Source organism: Papaver somniferum, chromosome 2 (assembly GCF_003573695.1).
Source record: "Papaver somniferum cultivar HN1 chromosome 2, ASM357369v1, whole genome shotgun sequence".
Lineage (NCBI taxonomy): Eukaryota > Viridiplantae > Streptophyta > Magnoliopsida > Ranunculales > Papaveraceae > Papaver > Papaver somniferum.
In genome coordinates this window covers 167,620,708-167,645,281 of record NC_039359.1, presented here as the reverse complement: position 1 = coordinate 167,645,281, position 24,574 = coordinate 167,620,708, and the positions used below count along the sequence as shown (strand labels likewise).

Here is a 24,574-nt window from a genome sequence, read left to right as displayed (position 1 = left end):
AAGATAAGATCGTTGATGATGATGATCATGAGGAGGAAGAGGTGGGATAGGGAATCTAATACCTACGATCTAAACCTTTCTGTTAAGTTTCCGTCCAGAATTATTACACATCTTAAAAATTGTAATAAGAATATTAAAAAAAAATTAGAAAATGGGTCATTTGTCCAAATATTTTTAAAACATGATTTAAATGTACGAGTAAAAATTAGTATAGGTGAAATGGACAAAAAAAAATTAGCAAGGACGAAATTGGATTCATCCTTGCTTAAACTTAAAAAATAGCTAGGATGAAACTGGATGCATCCTGTGTAAATTAAAAACTAAGAAAAAGTATTTGAAAATTGGCAGGATGAAACTGTTTACATCATGGTTATTTTTACATTTTTGTCCATTTAAACAGTATCAAAATCTAAGTATCCTCCAGGAATTATTGGTTTTGGTCTTTTAAACCAATTTTGTGATTGTTTTTTTCTTTTGTTCTTTTTAATCAAGGGGATTCAAAAAGGCAAGCAGTAGAACAAGGCGTATATAGATAACATGCCAGCAAAAGAAGGAACAACAAGAAGTGTAAAATAACAACAAAAGACAACATAGATAAATATCTAGATAGATGCTACTCCTCCATGCTGCAACTAAATAAGAGAGGAAAACATCAAAGACTGTAGAGGCTTGATCCACGACTAAAAATATTGCCAAAACTACAAACCAATTGTAGGAGAATAACTCGAACCACACGATAATTCTATCATGATAGATAAGTTCCCGGATGACTTTGAGGAAACAAAGAATTACAACCAACAGGAAGATCGACTCACACCATACCGCTCCCAAGCCCTCCGAGGAGTTCTGACTTAAAGGAATAATGTCACGCTTCTAGTAGAAGAATGATAGTAATAATATAAGAAATAATAGTGTTGTAAATCCGAAAACTTGCAGCTAATAACTCAAACATCAACAACAGAATCAACCTCAAAAGAAATTGATACCTAGCAAAAAAAAAATCTAAAGAAATTGGATGATACAACCACAAAGTTGCATTTTCCAAAGACTAAATAGTTAGGGTACAATCTAAGAAGAACTTCAAACACATACTCTTTCCATAAACAAGCAATCCCTTCTGACCACCAACAGAATACAACCTACACCTGTAGTTGATATATGTACTTACTGCTCAAGCCCTTTCCGAAGGAGTCTAATGGCTTAAGGGTCTATGTCGAGGTATATCTAATTGAAGTGCAAACTGAAATTCCATAAATCATTCCAAGTATTTAAGATAACAGACTGATCCAAAAGAAAGAGAATGGTTAATAGATCTTGAAAGGCCCACCGAGAAGGAAAGAAAAACCCTTTAAACAAACAAGTAAGCCAAATGAAATCGGAAATAAAATATACCTTGTATTTACACCAAATATATGTACTTAATTCCCGAGCCCTCACCGGAGGAGTAAAATGGCTTAAAGGTCTTACGTCGAGGTATATCCAATATAAGTGCAAAATTAATCCAGCTTAAGATCCCAATTACTTGAATGATCTTTAAAAGCCCTCGATACAAAAAAGAGATAGATAACCCAATGAACTTCTAAAGGAATCCACTGACCATCTCCAAAGTAAACTTACTACCAAGCCAATAAGAAGTAATATCGATTTCTTTAAAATCTATTTCAAAAATTAAACAAACAAGAACCTGCATAACTAACCATGATAAACTACTCCCCTTACTAAAGTCAATACTGAACCAACTCATGAAGTATTTCAAACAAGCACTCTCATCTTCTATCTTAATCACACAACTTATTCCATACTCCAAAAGAGCAACCAAAGTTAAGCCCATCCAATCATCAGAAAATAGGTAAAAGTCTAATTTGACCTGTCTAGAACCAACAAATCTAATAATTACCAGCAAGCAAAAAGGTCTTTGAGTATCGCTAAAAACAAGAACAACTTTTTGAACTTGACCTAAGCCACAACTCTCCTTATCATACTGATCATTCTTATTTTCTTCATCAATAAAAATCATTAGATAGTTAGTTCTTAGATGGGTTATCATACAAGTTTGACAGTTCTGACCCTTATCCTCCAGCTCAAACAAGTACAAATCCAGTCGATTTTTAAAACTCAAAGTACAACCATGACAGCAAAGCCACAAACCAAAACCACTCACCAAGATGAATATACAAGGCATAATATACTTCTTAGAGGACAGAAAGTTTAAGCCCTTCAACTCAGGCAAGAACAAATAAAAGTCACGTCTAATATGTCTGGAATCCTTAGAGATAATTATGCAAAGGGAGTCATAGAGGTATATATATATATATTATGAAGTAAGTACAATCAAAGGAGTACTTGATACTTGCCAAGATTTTACCTGTGCTTAAAATTGTTAGCAACACGAGGTTCTGAAAGCAGGGTATGAAGTTGACTTGACCCAGTTTAATCTTGACTTGATCTAACCTTTAACATTGACCGGACCAAACCTTGACTTGACCAAAGCATTGACTTCTGACAGATCGAAAAATGATTTGACCGACATCTAGGTCGTCTGAAAATCTCAGATAATTACCACACCATCCAAGAAAAATCATTAACCTAACAGTAACATCCTTTATACTTTTACTTTCCAAACTCATATCATTGGAAAAGCCCAGCAAACCACACATGTAAAATAAACTCCAACAGGCTAAGAAGTTTCGCATAAGCCCAATATCCACATACTCCAGACCAAGACTTAGGTCAAAAGAGGAGACTTGACTTTTAGCTAGGTCACCTGAAGCACCCTCAACTTTCGCCTGAAAATTGTTATAAACCATAGCTCCAGAAAAACCGTCGGAGTAGAAGATCTCATCGGAGGCTAAAAACATTGTATCACATGGTTCACCAATCTCAATGGCCTGAGTAAAGAGATCATTAGCAGTTCATATCGAAGACATTGTATTGACTGTTAAAGGATTTTCTACGGCTGCACCCATAATAAGGTCTTCATGTTCGTTTGTACCGGTTGCCGGAATACAACTATAATTCTCTGGCTTTTCGATAACATGCATTCATGGACTGCAGCAATATGTAAACGAAATAATTTTAGGGTCTTTATCATAGATGTTGAGTCCATCTAAGATATCACAAGTATGCCAAAATAAACATGAACGTCTTGAGGAAAGTCTTATCTATACTTTCCGAATAACTTTCATGTTATCAATTTAACTAATATTTTTATTTTTAGTTCAAGTTTTAAAAAAAAAAAATACATCAAACTTTTTTCATGTTATTATCGAAATGAAAGGTTTACAGGGAGCTGGGTGGAGCCTAGCTACAAGCTCGGCCCGACACCTTTCTGAATGACAATATCTAGCTGGAGAATATGTACATTTTTATCTACCCGAATTATCGTTGGCCTCCGAAATGCTAATTATTAGGTTTATAAGTATGTAGAAGAAGAAACTGAAAATCTAGTGCTAATTCTGCAGATGTTTGAAGCTATCACAGGATTATGTGTCAATAGCTAGTCTGCGGTATATTACATGTCCATCTTTCAAATACCTGTGAAAGTTCAGAAAAAGTTATACCAAATCATGAGGAATTGTCTGTGGGGTTTTATAGCTGACAATAAAATGACTAATTGGATTAAATGAGAGAAAGTTAACAAACCAAAGAATCTTGGAGGTCTAAGGATAAGAAATCTAAAGCCCACCAATAAAGCTCTCTTAGCTAAATGAACATGGAGATTTTCAAGAGAAAATCAGTTTTTGTGGACGAAAGTTATTCAAGAAAAAATGAAGACAAAACCAGAAGCATTGCTAGTGAAAGATTCAACTCAAGCTCATGGCAGAGGAGTATGGATGAATATTCAAAAGCAAAAAGAAATAGTGGAAAAGATGACTACCCTACAAATGAATAAAGAGGGTGTTGTATATTTCTGGTGGGATGCTTGGAATGGCACACATGTATTAAAAACACAATATCCAAGAATTTTCAAACTCTCAACTATGAAAGATGTTGCTGTCAGGGATATGATTACTCTGCAGGGAGCATGGGATATCAAATTAAGAAGAAATCTGCTTCCAACTGAAATCACAGACATGCTTCAACTTTTTGAGGAACTAGAAGTTCCACCAAACTTTGATGAAGATAGTGAAGACTCACTTTTTTATTCTCAAGCAAGAGGTTTTATTACAAAAGTTTGCTACAGATGGTTAGTAGAACAACCGCCAGATCCTCAGCATAATGTTCCTTATTCTTGCATTTGGATCAAACATGTTCCTTCAAAGGTACAATTCTTTAGGTGGTATGCATCTCAAAATGCCATCCCCACTACTTTTAATTTGCTAAGAAGAGGTTGCCAAAACCGGAACCTACAATGTTCTCTCTGCAATGATTAGCCAAAATTTGTCACTCATTTACTTTTACATTGTGTTTTTCTCACAAAATCTGGAGCTATTTTCTCAATGGATGCGACACCAAATGGGTGCAAGGAGGATCCCTAACAACTCAACTTCAAGCTTGGAAGTTAAGAAAAGATAGAAATAGGGGTAGGAAGATCTGGCCATTCATCATATTTGCAGTTGTTTGGATCATTTGGAATGAAAGAACCAAAAAGATAATGACTCATAAAAGATCCAAATTTGAGGAAGATATAATTACTAAGATCAAACTTTTGGTATACAACTGGGTGAAGATCAAAACTGGTTTACATATAATGTGCTTAGAGAACTAATCACATTCTGGAAGGTTGTTATAGATAACTCAAATATTGTAAGGTAATACTCTAAAAATGGGAACTGGGCTTACCGTGAGCCTCGTTTTTTTACATTTTGTTTTGTTCAATACTTCAATTAACCTTTCAAGTCAACAAAAATAAAGAAGAAGAAAAGCAAAAAAAAAAAAAAAAAGTTTCTAAGTTTGCTGACTAAATCAAACAACAGGAGTAAAATACGAAAGTTCGATACGAAAATTGCATGTTACTACCGGTGCAGATAGACCATAAAGATCCGTTTACGTGTCCTAAACGTGGCAATATTTGATTAGCTGAGTCAGCACCAAGATTTGTTTCCGGTGATTCACGAATGACTTAGCACTATCCAATCAATATTGGGTCCACATTTTAGTAATCATTTTATATAGTAATTATTATTAAATTAACACCCCACGTGCAATCTCACATGCTATTTCGTAAAGGAAGAAAAGTTAAATACCGTGCCGCGTGTGTTGCTTCTGTTCTCTGTTAACATATATTCGTATCAGAATTAAACTCGACTAATTAAGAAATACTGTACGCACGAGTTAGGTTAATTATGAACGCTATTATTGGGCGTTACATTCCATTAGAGGGACGTCACCTAGTAGAATAAAAATGAATCATCCATAAATAATATCAAAAATCTCTTATCTCAAATAATTTTATAATGACCGAATAACTTTTTAGTTAATTTTAATTTAATTTAATTAGATAATAATTAATTTCTATGGTTGGAATCAATCCAAACCTGGACGTAAAACCAATTTATACGGTTGGAATCAATCCAAACCTGAACGTAAAATCAATTTCTACGGTTGAAATTAAAAGGAACCTGGACGTAAAACTACATGCAAATAAAATTCTTCGGTTGGAATTAATCCAAATCTGGCCGTAAAATCAACTTCTATGGTTGGAATCAATCCAAACCTGGACGTAAAACCAATTTCTACGGTTTGGAATCAATCCAAACCTGGACGTAAAATCAATTTCTACGGTTGGAATTAAAAGGAACCTGGACGTAAAACTACATGCAAGAAAAATTATACGGTTGGAATTAATCCAAACCTGGCCGTGATTTCTTCATAAACTAAAACTACGTCTAGAAAAGAAGCACCGAACCTAGACGTAACACTAGCAGACACGTTACTGAAACCCTAATTTTACTTCAATTTCATTCAATCTAACCTATTTTAAGCACAAAAACGAGTAAACAAAGATAGGTTTGTTCGATTATTACCTTACGTGCACCATGGGTTTGTTCGATGAAATGAATTCAAATGGATTTACGACGAAGAGGATGAAGAGAAAGATGATAGGAAGAAGAAGAGCAGTTGAAATGTGAAGAATGAAGAATATAAATTAGGTTTTGTTTCAGTTTTTAAGTTTAAATTTTAATTGAAGGGTAGTTTGGACAGTTACCATTGAATCAAAAGTACCTCAAAACCATATTTTTGGTCACTAAATATCCAAGTGAAGTCCCTCTATTGGATGGTGACGCCCCAATAATATCCTTCTTAATTATAAACTATAGATTTCCAACCAGCATTTTTGAAACCTAACACGCGCGCATCATATTTTAATAGAGGGGCTTTATTAATAGGATAAAAAATGATCATCGGTTAGTAATTTTAAACCCCTTATCTAAATTTTATTCATTATGACTAAACGACCCCCATTTAGTTAATGTTCATAATCTAATTAATTTTTCTTTTATACTAAGTGTATAAACTGAATCAGATTTAATGTTAGTTTTAGTGGGAAGAAAAAATATAGAAAAATTATTTTGGGGGCATTTTATTTCAAAATCCTAGATTTTGATTCATCCAAAGTAAAGAAACCAATGACTACAAATTATCAGGTGTACCTCTAACTTAACTCCAATGTCGTTTTATTGCTCAAAATTATCAGGCTACTATAAAACTGATTTACGATTAGGTGATAATGAACTCCTAGCCGTAACTTGTTAAAATTGGGAAGAACCTAATCATAAAAAAATTGTGAGTGGGTTTTTGTTTTCCTGGTACAATCGTAAACAAGTTACGGTTGAGATTTTGATTTCTCATATCTAACCATAAATAAAACCCAACCATAACGTATTCAATCGTAATCAAAACCTAAACGTAACGAATTCAACCGTAACTACAACCCAACCATAACGATTTCAACCCAACCATAAATAAAACCCAATCGTAACTAAAACTTAAACGTAATTAAAACTCGATCGTAACTAAAATCCAGTCGTAACGAATTCAAATGTAACCGCGACTGAAATCCAACCATAACGAGTTCAAACCTAACCATAACGAATTCAAACCCAACCACAAAATTCTCAAAAACTTGAACTGTTGTTACTCAGGAATATTTAAGATTAGCTTTTCTGATAGTCGATTCCAACCATAAAAATGTTTAGCCATAACTACACATGCATTTATTATTTTTGATTTTACGGTTAGGGGTTCTTAGTTTGCTAACTGTAACATCTTCATAGAACAAAATTGCAGTTAGCAAATTGAACATACCTAACCGTAACTAGTTCTGCAAACCTAATTTTTCTACTTACTTCAATAAATCAAACCATTTCAAACGCAAAACATGGAAAAAATAAATGGGTCTATAAACATCACAAAATCGTTGAGTGCGGTTGAGAAATTTGAAATTGTGCATCAGTTTCATCTTGGTTTTATTGATTATCAATTTTTTTATTGGGTTATTGCCTAGTAGTACCATTGTTGTTGATTATGAGAAAACATGAAATAAAAGTTGATATTGACTTTAGTTGTTTTGTTATTATTAGGTATAAATAGAAGGGAAGGAAATTTAGCCTTTTTAGAAGCCTTTAGGACACCCCCTACTAACTAAATAAACATTAGGATCATGGGTGAAGCCTTTCTATTGGATTATGAAGTCCCTATATTAAGTTTCATACTCCCTCTGTTTCAAAAAGACCGTCCTCTATTCCATTTCCCTCAATTTCAAAATGCGTCCAACTTCTGTTTATAAGCGTATTTTTCAATGAAGCCTCTATTTTAGCCTTTATTTTTTTATATTCATAAATACATATTAACGGGACCTAATCTAAAATATTAAAGAGATTTGTACAATTAAGTAAACAAATATATCCTTCATTCCTTTTAAAATACAATATATTTGGCTCCAAGAATTAAATTCCCTAAAGAGTTTATACTCCATAAATTCGATATCTTTTAATTTTTCTTTTTTATTTCCTATTTACGTTCCTCTTAACAATTTTAGGCAGTTTTTAATTTTTGCATTTTTATTAACATAAAATAGGTAAATAATTAAGGGTAGTCAAGTAAAGTATTATGGTCTTCTTAATATTTTGACAAAATCAAAGCGGATTGTCTTTTTGAAACGGAGGGAGAATTTTTTATTTTAGAAAAAAAAATGTTTCCCTCGTATTACATATCACATATCGATAAAAGAGGGTCGTATTCTCCATAAGAGAATTACGGTAAATTATTACATCGCCATTACATGTCTAGATGTTCAAATAAGTCGGGGTGACCCATAAACTGTCTTTCCAATTATGCTTAATTACATATCGTCCCCTTTTAAATATTTCCGTCCTCTATTTTAATTTCATTAGTTTCAAAATTATGTCCTATTTCTATTTATAGTCATATTCTTTCAATAAACTCTAAATTATCCCTTCAGTTTATTCTTTTAGAAATACATTTTGATAAGAACCTATTTGATATCATTAAAAATATCAACTTAATTGAGTAACAAATATGGTTAACATCTTTATTTATCTTTTTATCTTTATTCCGTTAAAAAAAACTTTTTTTACTACAAAAGTTAGATTCCTTGTAAAATATATACTCCATGAATATGATTTGAAGTTTTCAAAATTTGAAATATCTTTTATTTATTTTATTTCATTTCCTATGTAAGTTAAAACTCTTTAATTTTGGGTAATTTCTTTGTAATAATTTTTTTATAAAAACAGATATGAGTTGTATAGGAAATCCCACGGTCTCTTTAATATTTTGACTTTATCGAAGCGGGCTATGATTTTCAAATGGAGGGAGCACTTGTTATGAAACAAAGTTTTTTTTGTTTTTTTTTTGTTGAGCATAACATGGTTAATAATATAACAAATAAATTAATACCGTTGGATAATCTCAAACTTTCAATCAAAGACATCATTTTTATGGACAACTACAATCTTAGATTTATTAATTGCAAGAATAAATGTGGATCGCTATTTATCTTGTCTAAGATATCCAAGTTTTGTTTTGTTTTGTTTTATATTATATAATATTTGATTTCTTTTTGAAAAGTATTAAAAATAAATACGGGCCCTTTCGTTTCCGGGTCTAGGGAGGTGAATGAGTTGGAACGACAGTTTAAATACGGGTCCTTTGATTTCAAATAAGTCGGGATGACCCATAAACTGTCTTTTTTGTCAGAAAAACGTCAGTGAATGAGTTGTGGAAGTCCCCTTTTATAGATCCAGCAATTCTAAGGATCGAATCCACTCGGGACCGAGTTTTCTCACTTGAGAAATTAATTTCGATTCAGTTTTCGAAAACCCAAAGGCCAATTTTTAAAACAGGCGCCGAAAATATGTAAAACTTATTAAAATTCATATGTCTCCGGATTCCGAAAATCCAAGAGGTAGTTCTGATAAGTCAAAGCCGTTTTTGAAACAGAGACAGAGAGCATCAAAATCAGTCAGTCTGCAGTTTCATAAAACCAGAAACCATACAGTGAGAAAGTCTCGTCTTTCCGTCAGACGTTCGCATGACCTCATTCTTTCTCCCTTGAAATCGTATCTTTGGTTTTTTACAAGATTAAGCTGAATATTTTTGAATCTGAACGAGTTCCACTTGGTACTTGATCTGTATGCACTTGTAGTACTTTTTTTCATAGCACATTTTAGTACTCTTTAGATTATTTGAATTATCCAATTTAACTAAGACAAGTAAAAAAAGCAAGAGTAATACAAAGTAATTTACAATGGAAAAGAAATTGAAGGTATGGATCTGATATCAAAACACAATAAATTATGCTCTTATCATGCCACCTATAGAGAAAAACTATATAAGAAATTTATTCTATGAGCATGAATTCCATAGGTGACAAGTTTTGTAGTTTTGGTGTGGGAAGTCTATTAATCAAGAAATTTGCAGTTTCAAAGGCATATGACCAAAAAGATAAGGATAAAAAAGCATGATGAAGTAATGCCAATCTTGTTTCAACCATATGTCTATGTTCTCTCTCAGCGTGCCATTTTGAGAATGAGCATGAGGACAAGACACTCTATGACCAATTTCACATGTATCCAAATAAGTTGAGACAGTCCTGTTTTCACATCCCCAATCAGACTGAACAACTTTAATTCTCCTATTAAGCTGATTTTCCATAAATGCCTTGAATTTAAAAAAAGTTGCAAGTAATTCATATTTATAGGCTAAAGGATATAACCAGGTGAATCTACTAAATGGGTCAATAAAGGACACATAATATACGTAACCATTAATAAAACAGATACCCACACATTTGAGTATATCAAACCCAAAGGACCAGACACATTATTGTTTGAACTAGTGGGATAAGGTAGAGTATGACTTTTTGCTGATTGACAGGAGGAGCAAATAGTAGAAGATAAATGAGAATCAATGACCTCATCAACTGAAGAGAGAACATGCTTGAGAGTCTGATATGTTGGATAACAAAGCTTATATGCCAACTTTGTGATGAAGGAAACTCCAGAAGATAGTGCTTGCTTGAGCTCAGCATATGTAAATTCCATGTGATAGAGACCATTTCTAACAATACCATGAAGGAGAACCTTGTGGGTACCCATATCCTTTATAAGAAATTTATCAAAGAAAAATTCAAAATAACAATTATCCTCTTTAGTAAATTGAAGAACATATATCAAGTTTTTGGTAATAGATGGCACATGAAGAATATTAGAAATGGTAAACTGAACAGAATCATTATGTAATGTGGAAGAACTAATATGAGTAATGTTCAAACCTGATCCATTGCCAACCTTGACTTGATCAGAACCTTGATATTCAGAATGCAGATTAAGATTGGATAAGTCTAAAGTGATGTGATGTATAACCCCAGAGTCAGGTATCAAGCCAGATGATGAAGCAACACACTCTTCATTATAGACAACAAAAGCCTCAGGTTCAGAGCACCAGTAATCCTCAAAGTCATCACCATATGAGTCATAAGAAGGATGATATGCTTGCATAATTGAATAATCATTAGACATATACCTGTATCTGCATTCAGGAGCTAAGTGTCCTGGTTTATTACAATAGTCATATCTTGGTGAAGGAGGATAGAAATTGTTTGATCTACCAGTATGGCCAAATCTACCACCAATAAAGTTTTTACCTCCTCTGAATCTACCACCATTTTTATTTCCTCTAAAGCCATAATTACTATTTCTTCCATAATAACCACGATTTGAAGTATTGTTCCAAGGTGAATAACCAGAATGGTTAGGATATGAGGTGCCTTGAAAAAGCGGGGGTCTAACAACCACATCCAATATTTCTTTCGGCAATCTGCATGGACTAACTCCAATGTAATTCCAAGAGAATCAACTAGACAGTCAGACTTAATCAAGGAAATATACCCAAGAGTTATATCTCAATTTATTAACACAATTTTCAATCGAACAGATAGAAATCTGTGAGCCCGATTGATATGAGAAATAACTTGAACGGTATCAAAAACCAATATTCAAGTGTCAATCAATAACCAAAGGTTGGATTTACCAATTAATTGAACTACGCACAACCCGCGATATTTCAATTATATAAATAAATATAATGCGGAAAAGAAATAACACATATACCAGATATTTTGTTAACGAGGAACCCCAAATGCAAAAAAATCCTGGGACGTGGTCCAGATTTGAATACCACACTGTATTAAGCTGCTACAAACACTATCCTACTACAAGTTAACTTACGTGGTCCACATTTGAATACCACACCATATTAAGCCGCTACAGACACTAGCCTACTACAAGTTAACTTCAGACTGGAATGTAGTTGATCTCTAACCAAGTCTCACACTGATTAAAGTACAGTCGCGTTCCTTACGTCTCTGAATCCCATCAAGACTCTATGCACTTGATTCCCTTAGTTGATCTCACCCACAACTAAGAGTCGCTACAACCCAAATTCGAAGACTTATAAACAAATATGTCTCCCACGGAAATGTGTATTCTAATAGATAAATCTGTCTCCTACAAAAATACCTATGAAGTTTTGTTTTGTCTTTTGATAAATCAAGTGAACATGAACCAATTGATAATATGGTATTATATTCCCGAAGAACAACCTAGAAATATCAATCACCTCACAATAATTTAACTATGTGGTAGTAGAACAAGTTATTGTGGAATCACAAAGAATGAGACAAAGAGCTTTGTGATTATTTTTTGTATCTTACCTATCGAAGCTAAATCTCGAGCAAATCTTAGAGAAGATAGTACTCAATATGGTAGAACAAGTAAGATCAGAACACGCAACTACAGAAAAAATAGTTGGGTCTGGCTTCAGAATCCCAATGAAGTCTTTAAGTCGTTAACCTATAATGGTTTTAGGAAAAACCTAGGTTAAAGGAGAATCGACTCTAGTCGCAACTAATATCACACAGGAGGTGCGGGGATTAGGTTTTCCAGTTACTAGAGTTCTTCCTTATATAGTCTTCAAATCAGGGTTTGATAGCTCTGAAACAAAGCAATCAATATTCACTGTTAGATGAAAACCTGATTTAAGATTCAAGCTAAGTTTGCTTAAAACCAAAGGAATATATCTCCACCGTTAGATGGTCTTAGCTTTCTACACACAAATGAAATATACCTTCATTTAGATACGGGTAACCGTACCTAAACGTGTATATTGAGTTGGCTCAACAATAGTTAACCGAAGTTAGCCATATGAATACTTTTGTATTAACAACATTCATCTTACACTTCTAGATCAAATGATAATCAAATGAACCTAATTGTGTTACTCGTAGAGTTGTTTAATTGTTTATATTCTCATAGAATTATATAAGACACAATTGAAGCAAAATCAGATTGATTTAAAAGAATTAGTTCATGAACATTTTAGCCACAATTTGCAAAGATTGCATTCCTTAATTTATAAATGTATTTGTTCATGAGTATGAAATCATACTTAACCGATTTTAGAACTTAAACCAACTCAGTTTGCAAACAGGTACGCAAACTAGAGTTTCGGACTTTGATCTTTTCCAACAGTTCGCAAACGAGTACGCATACTGTCGTTCCATCCCGAACTCAGGTGAAACAGTTTGCAAACGGGTACGCAAACTTGGTTCTCGTACTTTAACAGCTAAAAACCGTTCGCATACGGTTATTTATATTTGGTTCCCGAACCTGACTCATTCTTACAACAATTTGCGTACGTATATGCATACCGTGTTATATCAGATAATGGTTAATTGTTCTAAACTCCCATTTCAGTCATTGAAACATCCTTAGAAGGCGAAAATAGCTGTCTCACACAAACTATCAGCTTATAAGTAATTTTCAAGTGATCGAATGATCAATACGAAACATTCTGAGTCTACATCAAATGAATGTCTCTAAAAAATCATGTAAGATGTTACAAGGTGATTTTCGCATGATCATCTTTTGACTCATTATTTAGTTTCCAACAAATAAATTGTTTCCAACTAAACTCGTCAAGTATAATGATGAACGTAGTTAAAGCAAAAAGCTTTCCAACACATATTTCGAGATAAATATAAGCGAGTTAAACTCTGCTCGATATATCAAATGTGTATAATGTAAAAGTCTATATAGCTATACGACTTAGTCTCAATAGGAGATATAATAAAATAGACTTCCGAGTGATAGATGAGTTCAAGTCTCCACATACCTTTTGGTGATGAAGTTCCTCCAAGCTCCCCTTAGTAGATCTCCATCTTCAACCGATGAACGCCGTGAAGTCTAAAGCTCAACTACACATTTTATATTAATCCGAGACATAGCTATAAGTAGACTAGAAATACAGACTTATAGTTTTGACACCTAAACTTGACAAACAAGCTTGAGATAGCAACGCTTGCAAGTTCGACCGAGAAGTGCTCTAACATACCTGAATAGTGTGGATACTCATAATAAGGATAAGCATTTACACCTACATGTGTTGAGGAAGAAGAGTGTTGTTGTTGTGGTTGTGTCAAATTCGCAGAAGTAGTAGTGAGATCCATCTTAAATTCAGCAACAACTCTAGTTTCTTCAGATAACAACAATCCAAGAAGTTCTGAAGAAGTGATGAGATTCTCATTCTTTAACTGTTGAGTACAGATCGACGTTTTAAAATAATTGAACTCAGAAGGTAAGCCTTGTAGGATGTGAATTACCAAATCTTCATCAGTAATTGCTCTACCAATTTGAGCTAACTAATGAGAAATTGAACGAGCCTTATTGAAATACACAAGCATACAATCTATGCTATTCTTTAAGCCTATGAGATCTGTTTTTAGAGAAAAGGTACAATCTACAACCTGAGAGTGAATCTCTTCAGTACAAGTAGTAAACAACCAAGATAAACAAGCAGAGTCTTGATTTACCCAATAAGTGTGGCGTGGATTGCGAACAAACTCATTTTCGGGATCTGGATCAATGAAATTAGGATCTTCCACAATAGCAGTACCACCAACAAATATTTTTCTGAAAAATTTAACCGGACACTGAAAAGAGCAATCAACGAATTTAAAGAGATCATAACTTCGAAGTAATGGAATAATTTGAGATTTCCATAGAGGATAATTTGTTGTAGATAACTTTGATGGAGGTTTGAAGGTTAAAGTAGTGTGTTTATTTGAATCATACATTGAAGATTATTGAGTTTTGAATAATATTGGAATTGATTTAGGGTTTTGAAAGGTATCTGATACCATGCGAGAATAGTAGATGTCATTTGATAATATTTTCTGGTTTTGATTTCATTTCAAATTCAATTTCAATTTTACAAACAATGATTCTCTTCTGTGTATTTAAACACTTGAAACTTGAAACTCTCTCAACCGGTGACTAACATTTATATTAACTGTCACCTGACAGTTACCACACGTACAAAGACACATGACTATGCAGTCTTCAAACACACATTCCACACAGATGTAAATCTGTTTCCTAACATATATAAATACGAGAATAACTTTATATGGAAATTAATTAGATTTAAGTCAACATAAAGAAGGTAAATTTCTTTTTATTCAAATCCATAATTGATTTCCCAAAATTTGGCGTGTGCTCTGTTTTCTTCAAACAAGAGGATTTGGGCCAGAGTTTTCTTAATCCAGTCTGGTTTCAGGTCCAGTGGTAACTGAGAAAACCCGCACTCATTGAAAGCCCAAGTTTCAACAAGGCCATAGTATTTGGACCTTTTGTAACTATGTAACCAGAACATACGTATGATTCAGTCTAACTACATAAATAAGAGTTATCTTTCTCGCATTCCATCTCTTACTAAATTGCGATCATCGACTTAGAGATAACTTAATAATCACCCAGTGAACTATGTTAATCATCTCCATACGAAGTTCAAGAGCAAATCGAGTCTGAAAATAGGATTGAAACCAATAATCAAATCATAACATTGTGTAGGTACATGTTTCGCAAGATCGATAAAACGATACGAAAAACATGCATCTTCATTGGTGCCGACTAAGAGGACATCATAAATGATTCTGATCTTGATTTTTTTTTTAAAATTATGATTCTGATATATAATAATCCTTTCCCGATGAGAAAAAACGAATTTTGAGATGAAAATTGCATCATCATATGATAATGTTGATCTAAATCCTTGTTTGAAAGTATAATTTCTGTTTATATCCGTTGAGTATTTTGATCTGCATCTGAATCTTGCTCAAATAAATGATATAACCATGATTAAATGTTTTGACTATGAATAATTGGCCAGATAATATACTAGAAGTCGCATATCTGAATCTAAATTATAGAATTTGTTAATCTTGTGAATACTTCCTAATTGTTTACAAAAACAAAGTAAGAAATATATGGATAAATGTTGTGCTCAAGTTTATGGTTTTGGAGCCCTGACTTTTACGACTTTTGGTGAGCTGAGATGATCTGGTTGATTTATTACGCATTACATAATCTCAAAGAAGAATCCTAAAGATGAGTTACTTACCGAGAATGAGAGGAACTAACGAATTTGGAAAACGTAATGAAAATTCTAGGGTTTGAATTTTATCGATGGAATCATGGAAGAGAGACATGAGTTAGGTTTTGAATCGTCGATGATGAAATTAGGTTTCTGATAAAGAAGTTTATATATAAAACTGAACCTTCCAATATTATCCTTAATATATTTATTAAATTCCCACACTACCCTGCGGTGCGGATAAATCCGCGGATTTATAAAACCAACCGCAACCAAACCGCTAAACCTTGCGGATTTGAAAATTCACCCGTAACCGGCCCATAGACTCTTGCGAATTGGTTTTCAGCCGTAATTTTGCGGACGGTTGCGGATGAAATCCGCGGTTCCGGATTTTATGCACACCCCTAATACGAGATTACATAATCACCTGTCTGGATTTAATGTTAATGCTAAGAAATGTAATTTCTTTTATCACATATTAGACTTTGTTATTCAGGAATTGGCCCAGCTTGTTGCTAGGATTCCTTCATGTTTCTTATCTACGAAAATTGTTTAAGTCTTTGGAATAGAGGTTATTAAAACAAAAAAGAAAAAAAAGTTAGTTATGCAATTTTATTTATTATCCTCGCAAATTCTACGGGAAGCTAAAGGGCATGTACTTTTATTGTTACATGTAATCTCCATATATCCTGTAGAGAAAGATACAAATGGCACTAAACACGAACGCGAGACCGTTGATTCTTGGATCACCGTGTGCTGTTCGCATTATAATGGACCCAAGGTCCGAAGATACATGAAAACATGAGATGTTTGACAATTTGCCAACCCGTCTAGGTGTTGAAGCAGGTTTTCTTGGATCTAAAAGCATTTTTGGTTTGTCTCAGTTCCAACGAAATCGAGCCATGAATGAGAGAACAAATCATGACGTAGTAACCAATAAAGATGCAAACGTTTCATTTGTTTAGATCTTAAAGAGAAAGAAAGAAAGAAAGAAGATGCAAATGGTCTAGAAACTGTTATAGTTCATTTCTGTTTCACAAGAACAACCAAAACAAACCTTTAATAAATAATGTGAGAGCAACCCAAAAAAAGAACAACCAAAAAAAGACCAGATACTGCACACGTGGCACACATGAGAGACACGTTAGATTGGAATAGAATACACCGAATAATCAACCAAACAAATTAACAAACTGTTTGCGCTATGTCACACACTCTTTAAGCCACAGTCCAAGACCCTAATTCCGTGTCAATCGTTGAAATGATGCATACGTACAACAGTACAGCCCACCACCATTGCTCAACCCGCTCGTGCTTTCTGTTTTAGCGCAAATCACAGATTTGGACATCAGCTTTTACTACAATGACGGGTATATCCGCAGCTTCAACAAAATGACGTAATTATCCTTGTTTTGGGGACAGTAAATAAATTTTGAATCTTTTATCTCGGAAAAGGTAAAGTTTTTTGGGGCGGTAAAACGGAATGCGCGAATACCGGGCTTTATTTTATTTTCCCTATTTGCTTCGTTATACCCGTCGGATTATTAGCGGTCGTGGGATCGGCGTTCAATGCACCCACTCGTGCACATTCCATTTTTGGCATTTCAAAATTTCAAGGGATGGCTATAGTGGATCTTGGGTATTTCAGGTAGAAAGATATTAAGATTACCACCAAACGATTTACAATTTTTTTTATCAACCTGCAAATTTGTGTTATGCTTCATAGAAAAAAAAAATGATCATAAAAGGGACAGGATCCTCCGGTCGGTTGGCCCAAAAATATTAAGATTAATATCTCAAGCTTTAATAATTTTGGTAACTGCTCCTAACAAGTAATGCCCCGTAGGGAATAAGAAGGGCAAATCAGAATAGAAATGGAATATGTCACCCTGTATGCCTGATAATGATAATAATAATATCATGATGATGATACTGGGGGAGTGAGTAATAATACAGAGCACTCAATCCATGTAAACAGAGAGAGTCATAGTCTCCTCCTTCCGTAGAGATAGATAATTCCTCTTTTAGGACGCCGCCCGATCTTCCGCAACATTGTTTCTACCAGACAAAATTTCTCCACTGTCACCACCACCTTCCAGTAACTAATTTTAAATTCACTCTATCATTATTTATTTTTATTAATAGTTTATTAAACCAAAACCTTAACCTTCAATAGCAAAGCAAACCCCTCTCTCTAGTCTATGCTACTGCTATGCTATTCTATGATCAAACGGACCTTCATTTCTGGTCAGGAAAGAGATAGATGACCGCTAAACCCTCCCATTAAAGTATTTCCACCTGGCTCTTTTCTTCATTTTTTTAAGTTTAGTTTGTTTTTACTTCTTCTCTCTTGTTTTAATCCTCCCTTCTTTCAAAACCCAAATCCATATTCATCTCTCTTTGTATCTGCAACACAGCTAGAGCTGCTTGAAATGAAAACAAACAATAATTAGTTTTAAGGGCCGGTTAATCCAGACGATATCATATAATTTGATTGGAAGTGAGATATAGTCTAAAATTGTGGCCAAAATCTCTCTTTATGTGTCGGAGCTCCTCCATATCTTGATCCGTGTTTTCCGTTTATTACGAGGTGCATCTCTCTTCTTCTTCTCTGTTACTACTAGTATTACTACTGCTAACTCTTCCTTCAAAGTATCGTATTGTATTGGATTCATCGACATGCACATTTGATTTCGAGCTCTATCTCTCTCTCACCCTTCAATCGAGGCCTTTCTCTTTCTCTCATGCGTTATTAACACTACTCAACTTGCTTGTTTTTAAGGTTCACCACCATGGAAGCTATAACTTCAAACAAATCTTCTTAAAACTCTGTGATTCCTTATTACTTACTACTTCAGTATCATTATTACTTCATCAATCTCATTCATTCTGACTACCCCCTTCCTCTACCTATAATACCTAGTATATGTACAAGAAGAAGAAGTAATAATAGTAATAACTCTAGTTTTACTTATCATTATTCATTCATCTAATTAACTCTAGTTTCCTTTGGGGTTTTCATTATTGAAACTGCAGATTTTATTTACTTCATCATCAGCAGCACCGAAAACAATGACGCCTACAAACTGGCTATCGTTTTCTCTATCACCGTTAGACCTCTACCAATCAACCAATACTACTCATCGTCATCAAGATGCTGCTCCTACTACTACTGCTACGACACCAAAATACATGCCTTACGAGAGCTTATCTTCTGATTCTTCCCACCAGTACTACAACTTCGATTCCTTGTATGCCAACAACAACAATGGTAAGTCCCATTCACAGTACTTTCTCTGCTTTTTCAATCCAAAGTAAAACCCTAGTTAAAAATGGGTATGTACGTGAATCATTAATTTGACTGACTGACTACTGGGTTGCTATTAATTTGCAGATTACTGGACGAATAGTATGAGGGCAGCAACGAATCAAGATTCTCATGGCTACACAGCAGTTGAAGAAATTCAAGATATAAAAGAAATCAAAACAGGGGATTTCTCATTTTTAACAAGTTTGAATCATCAACAGATTGTACCGAAGCTTGAGGATTTTCTCGGTGGTGATTCTGTGTCTGCTTCATCCATGCATCATCAACAACATAGTCAAACAGAAACTCAGGAAGATTCATCGTTAAGTAATGTTTATCATGAACAACAAAGTAGTTGTTATTTTGGTGGAGATCAACAAGATCTTAAAGCAATCACTGGTTTCCATCAGGGGACTTTTTCTTCGGCTAATTCTGGTTCTGAAGTTGATGATTCATCTGTTTCTGTAACTGGTTCAATGGGTTTTCATCCTCATCATCACCAGCAAGCTTTATCTCTTGAATCCTCCAGAAATGATTTACTTTACTCAGACACCACTACACCCACTACTAACAATAATAACAACAACAGCAACCAGAGATTGTCATTAGCGGTTTCTAATAATAAAACTCAGAATTCAGAAAAAGCTATTGTGGCCGTGGGTGATGCTAATTCTGAGTCATGTAAGAAAATTACTCCTGATACTTTCGGTCAGAGAACTTCCATTTACAGAGGTGTCACAAGGTATTTTCAGTTGTTTATCATTAATGGTTTTCTCATTTCATTCTGAATAGCTCTACAAAGAAATGTAATAGTCTTCATTTTATTTGGATTCTGAAAATCTCTATCGGGGTTTCTGTTAAAAAAATTGTTTGCAGACATAGATGGACAGGTAGATATGAAGCTCATCTATGGGATAATAGCTGTAGAAGAGAAGGGCAAAGTAGGAAAGGACGTCAAGGTAGTCCTCTCTCTCACTCCAGCTAGGTTTCTCTTAGACCGCCATTACTGTCATGAGTATTTGTTTGTTATTTCTTCAGCTATAAGCTGTGTTCATACCTAGACCATCGATTTGGAATTCAGATTTAAATTGAACGGCATAAAATGGGCAATGAATAGTTTCAAAGGAAATTGACAGAGGATAAGTTTGATGTTGATGGGGATTAATTTTTGGTATCTTTTAGTGGTGTGATTGATGGGCATATGGGTCATGGGTAGATAGACTAGTGTGTACGGATATGGGTAGTAATAGTACTTGTTTGCCGCCATTTTAATCTATCTTTGAATATTAGGGCTTCTGGTTTTTTATCTCTCAGACTCTCAATCAAGCCTTGCTTTTTCCTTTTCTTCTTCTTCTTCTCACTGTCTTAGATGTCTTTCATTTGACATGACTTCTGTAAATAAGAAACGACGTTGTCCCTTTGTTTGCATTTGCATCGTTGGATTTTCTTGATATGTGTGATAGAAAAGATCCTCATCAGTATCTTTGACCCTAATTCCTTGTTTGATTTTCTTAGCCCTCTACCCTACCTTAGATCACTAGTTGACCACCATCTAAAAACATTTAAATGAAGAAAAAGGATAATACTTTTTCATGATTTTATTTCTATGTTAATTATTTTTTAATTAGTTCAATGTGAATTTATTTTGATTTCAGTTTTTGATTTAATGGTCTAACATTTGATTTTGGTTTTGTTTCGTGGGCGTCTCAAATGTTGGGCTTATCTTACGACAGTGTACTTGGGTAAGCCGCAAAATTCTTGTTACAATATGTAATTTTCTTTGTTTAGCCTAATATATGTAATGCAACTATAACTGGAATCGGAAATAATGGGTTATATGTGTTTAATTTGGTTAGGTGGGTATGATAAGGAAGATAAAGCTGCAAGAGCGTATGATTTAGCGGCTTTGAAATACTGGGGTCCAACTGCAACAACTAATTTTCCGGTAAATATCGAAAGTAGTGTATCAACGGTTTTGATCCCTGATGTAAAACTTGCTAATCTAACTTAAGTTTCTCATGGTGGTGGTTTTTTCTCTTCTTATTATTATTTAGGTTACAAATTACTCCAAGGAAATGGAAGATATGAAGACAATGACCAAGCAAGAGTTCATTGCTTCCCTTAGAAGGTTAAATACCTTCTCTTTTAAATTTCGATCGCATATTTGCCGAACGATTGACACCTTCAGTGTTGGAATCTCTTTTTAATTAGATGAACTATTTGTTTCTCTCAGGAAGAGTAGTGGATTCTCAAGAGGAGCTTCTATGTACAGAGGAGTAACAAGGTAAGATAAGAGGACCAGCGAGTTATATGGTCGACTGAGATAATTGCATCATCATTTTGAAGTTATACCTGATGTTTTGGATTACTAAATCTGTTATCTGGATGGTGTTGTAAATTTATTTAGGCATCACCAGCAAGGCCGATGGCAAGCCAGGATAGGCCGAGTTGCCGGGAATAAAGATCTCTACCTTGGAACATTTGGTAAATACCTCTTTTCTGAGATTTCACCAACCAAATTAACTCTTCTGCAAATTGATTTCCTTCGCATAAAATACTGAAGATATTTTGATATCAACGATCTAGAGAAGATATTCCAACTGAAAGTTCTGTTGATTTAAGAATTGAGACACTAAAACCTGTGCATATAACTCAATACAAGGGACATTTGGTACAATTGAAAATTGTTGGGAACATTTTCTGCGAAGTCCGATCTCTGGAGAGTTTTGTAGCAAGAAAAATGGGACTTATGTAGAGTATGCTAACAATAGGATCTATGGACTGTTACCCCACCTCATTGGCAATTGTAAAAACTAGAATGCTTGCTGGTGGCCTTCTGTGTTGGTGCATCTGTTTGTTTTGTTACTCTCAGTGACTACACTTGCGCCTTATGTCTTTCAACTCATTTGTAACGAGTTTTTCTTGTTGAACTCAGATAATCTCTGGTTGCAAAAGCTAAACTGTTAAGTGTATGTTTAAATAGGAACTGAAGAGGAAGCAGCGGAGGCATATGACATAGCAGCAATAAAGTTCAGAGGCTTGAATGCTGTAACCAATTTTGAGATGAACAGATACAATGTTGAAGCCATCACCAATAATGAACTTCCCATTGGTGGGGCTGCAAAGCGTCTAAAGCTCTCCCTCGAAGCCGAATCAGAAACACAATCACCACAGGTACACCGTGAACAACCCCCAACAGGTAGTTGTTGTAGCAGCATTTCCACTGTTCCTGGTGTGTACCACGATTCTGCAGCCACCTTATATCATCAGAATCTCTTCCACCAGCTTAGTTACACAAATGGCACCTCCTCCCATCCGGTCATTGCTCCAATAATGTCTTCACCATCTGAATTTTACGGGCGGGGTATGATTTATGGAAGCACCACCCCGTTTAACATCAGCAGTCACTTCAATAACAGCATCAACAATACTGAAGCTAACCTTAACCAACCTTGGAATATGACGGCATCTTACAACAATAACTGAAGGCTGCGCACGGATGTGATCTGACCCACTACTTACTACCTCCTCACTAAAACAGATATCTTGGTCTTTTTTGTCTTTATAGTTAACGAGTGGCCTTCGTGCCGTCTTTCGTTGTAACAACCAAGTAAAGAGTAGTTGTAGCTTTTACTTTCAGTTTAGTTTAGGTTTTTGCTTCTTAACATCACCAGTGGTTGGTTGTTCACATGGGATCAGTCTTTTCCTTCGTTCGGGATGAATTTTGGAGAAACTTTAGTTTCTCTGGCTTCCGTGCCTAATAATAACTATTCGGTTGTATGGGTTCTGATTTAGCATACCAGAGGTTTTTGTATAAAATTTCTACATAGGAGTTTTCCAGTTTAACATCACTGCAGGCAAGACTAGTTTCTCCAATCGAGCATCTTGGATTATCAAGCGACCCAAACACCTTAACCCAAACTATGCCCTGAGAATCAAAACTTATCCTCTCCAGAAACAGATAATCACCCATTTATCTGTATCTGTTGTCCATTTGCGACCGCAATTTGGTTTGTGTTTCGGCTGCATCAATAGGAATGTTAGTCAAAGTCAGTTTGTATTGACAAAGTCAATAAGTTGTCAAATCTCTTTGACTTAGTCCTGTAAACAGACAAGTACTTAATTTGTCTGAATATTATTCTGCCTGTAAGTTTTGTTTTTCAATAATACAATTGCTTTCTCTCTTTCATCTTTGTCACTCTGTTATGATTGATTTCCTGATTACAATCATAACACAATATCGTCTTCCGCCGGTAATTCTAAAGCTCTTCCTTTTACGAATATATCAAATTTTGTATCAATGAAATTAGATTCGTCAATTTTTTTACTTTGGCGAGATCAATTTGAGGGTGTCTTGTTTTCTTGTGATCTATACAGATATGTTAATGGTGCCATAGTAGAACCACCACAGAAAGTTATTGTTGATGGTGTTGAAACTGTTAACCCAGAATGGGTATTTTAGAGGAGATTTGATAGATTTGTCTCTACTTGTCTTAAAGCAACTTTTACACCAATTGTTAATGGTGATGTTCTTGGCTTGTCTACTGCAAAAGAAATTTGAGACTCTCTTGAGATGAGTTTTAGAACTCAGTTTCTTGCTAGGAAAAGTATGTTAAGGAGTCAATTGAATGGCATTAAAAGGGGAAATATGTCTATTGTTCAATTTTTCCAGAAAATCATTCATTAACATCAATTAGCGAGAAAGTAAGTGATGCAGATTTGATGATGTTTGTCATGAATGGGTTAGGCATTGAGTATGATATTTTTGTGATATCTTCACAGAGTAGGGAAAAACCATACACTTTTGGAGAAGTGAAAGCAAAATTGCTTTCTCATGAGCGATTTTTAGCTGAGAGGCAACAACAAAGTACACATATGTATGATGATCATAATTCAACAACTTTCTATGCAAGAAATAGTTCTAATGCTTATAATAATAACATAAGAAGTGGTGGAAATAATGGGAATGTTAGTGGAGGAAACTACAAGAATAGTCAATATCTACATGGATCTACTTCTAATAACTCTAATGGTCAATATCAAAATGGGTCTAGCTGGTGACAGAAGACCTTATATAGATTATTCAAAGATGTTTTGTCAGATATGTAAGAAGAATGGGCACATTCCAACCAGTTGCGTTTTTAGATATCAACCACCACCAACTGGTAGTTCAAATGGTCAGAAAGCTCAAGCAAACTTTGTTACTTCTGATGGTCAAGTAAATCACTCAACTAGTACAGTTCCTTCTCTGGTACACTCAACATGCATTCACAAGCTTAAATATCAATGATGCTGCAGTCAATGATGATCCTTCATCATCAAATACAGTGTGGATTTCTGAAAGTTGTGCTTCTACTCACATGACTGGAG

At 34.5% G+C, this 24,574-nt stretch overlaps 1 protein-coding gene across 2 annotated transcripts; it reads left to right on the top strand.

Moving 5' to 3' along the window:
* Positions 1-18,309: 18,309 nt before the first annotated feature.
* LOC113354240 (AP2-like ethylene-responsive transcription factor AIL7) lies at positions 18,310-22,853 on the top strand. Of its 2 annotated transcripts, none has more exons than XM_026597641.1 (10): positions 18,310-18,487; positions 18,934-19,168; positions 19,292-19,946; positions 20,081-20,163; positions 20,938-20,946; positions 21,061-21,149; positions 21,259-21,332; positions 21,438-21,488; positions 21,612-21,688; positions 22,188-22,853. In XM_026597641.1, the coding sequence occupies exons 2-10, from the start codon at positions 18,970-18,972 to the stop codon at positions 22,688-22,690; spliced, it is 1,740 nt and encodes a 579-aa protein (XP_026453426.1). In that variant the 5' UTR covers positions 18,310-18,487; positions 18,934-18,969; the 3' UTR covers positions 22,691-22,853. The 2 variants fall into 2 exon arrangements, with proteins under 2 accessions (XP_026453426.1, XP_026453427.1); XM_026597642.1 differs by having other exon boundaries at positions 18,901-19,168.
* The last annotated feature ends 1,721 nt before the right edge of the window (positions 22,854-24,574 follow it).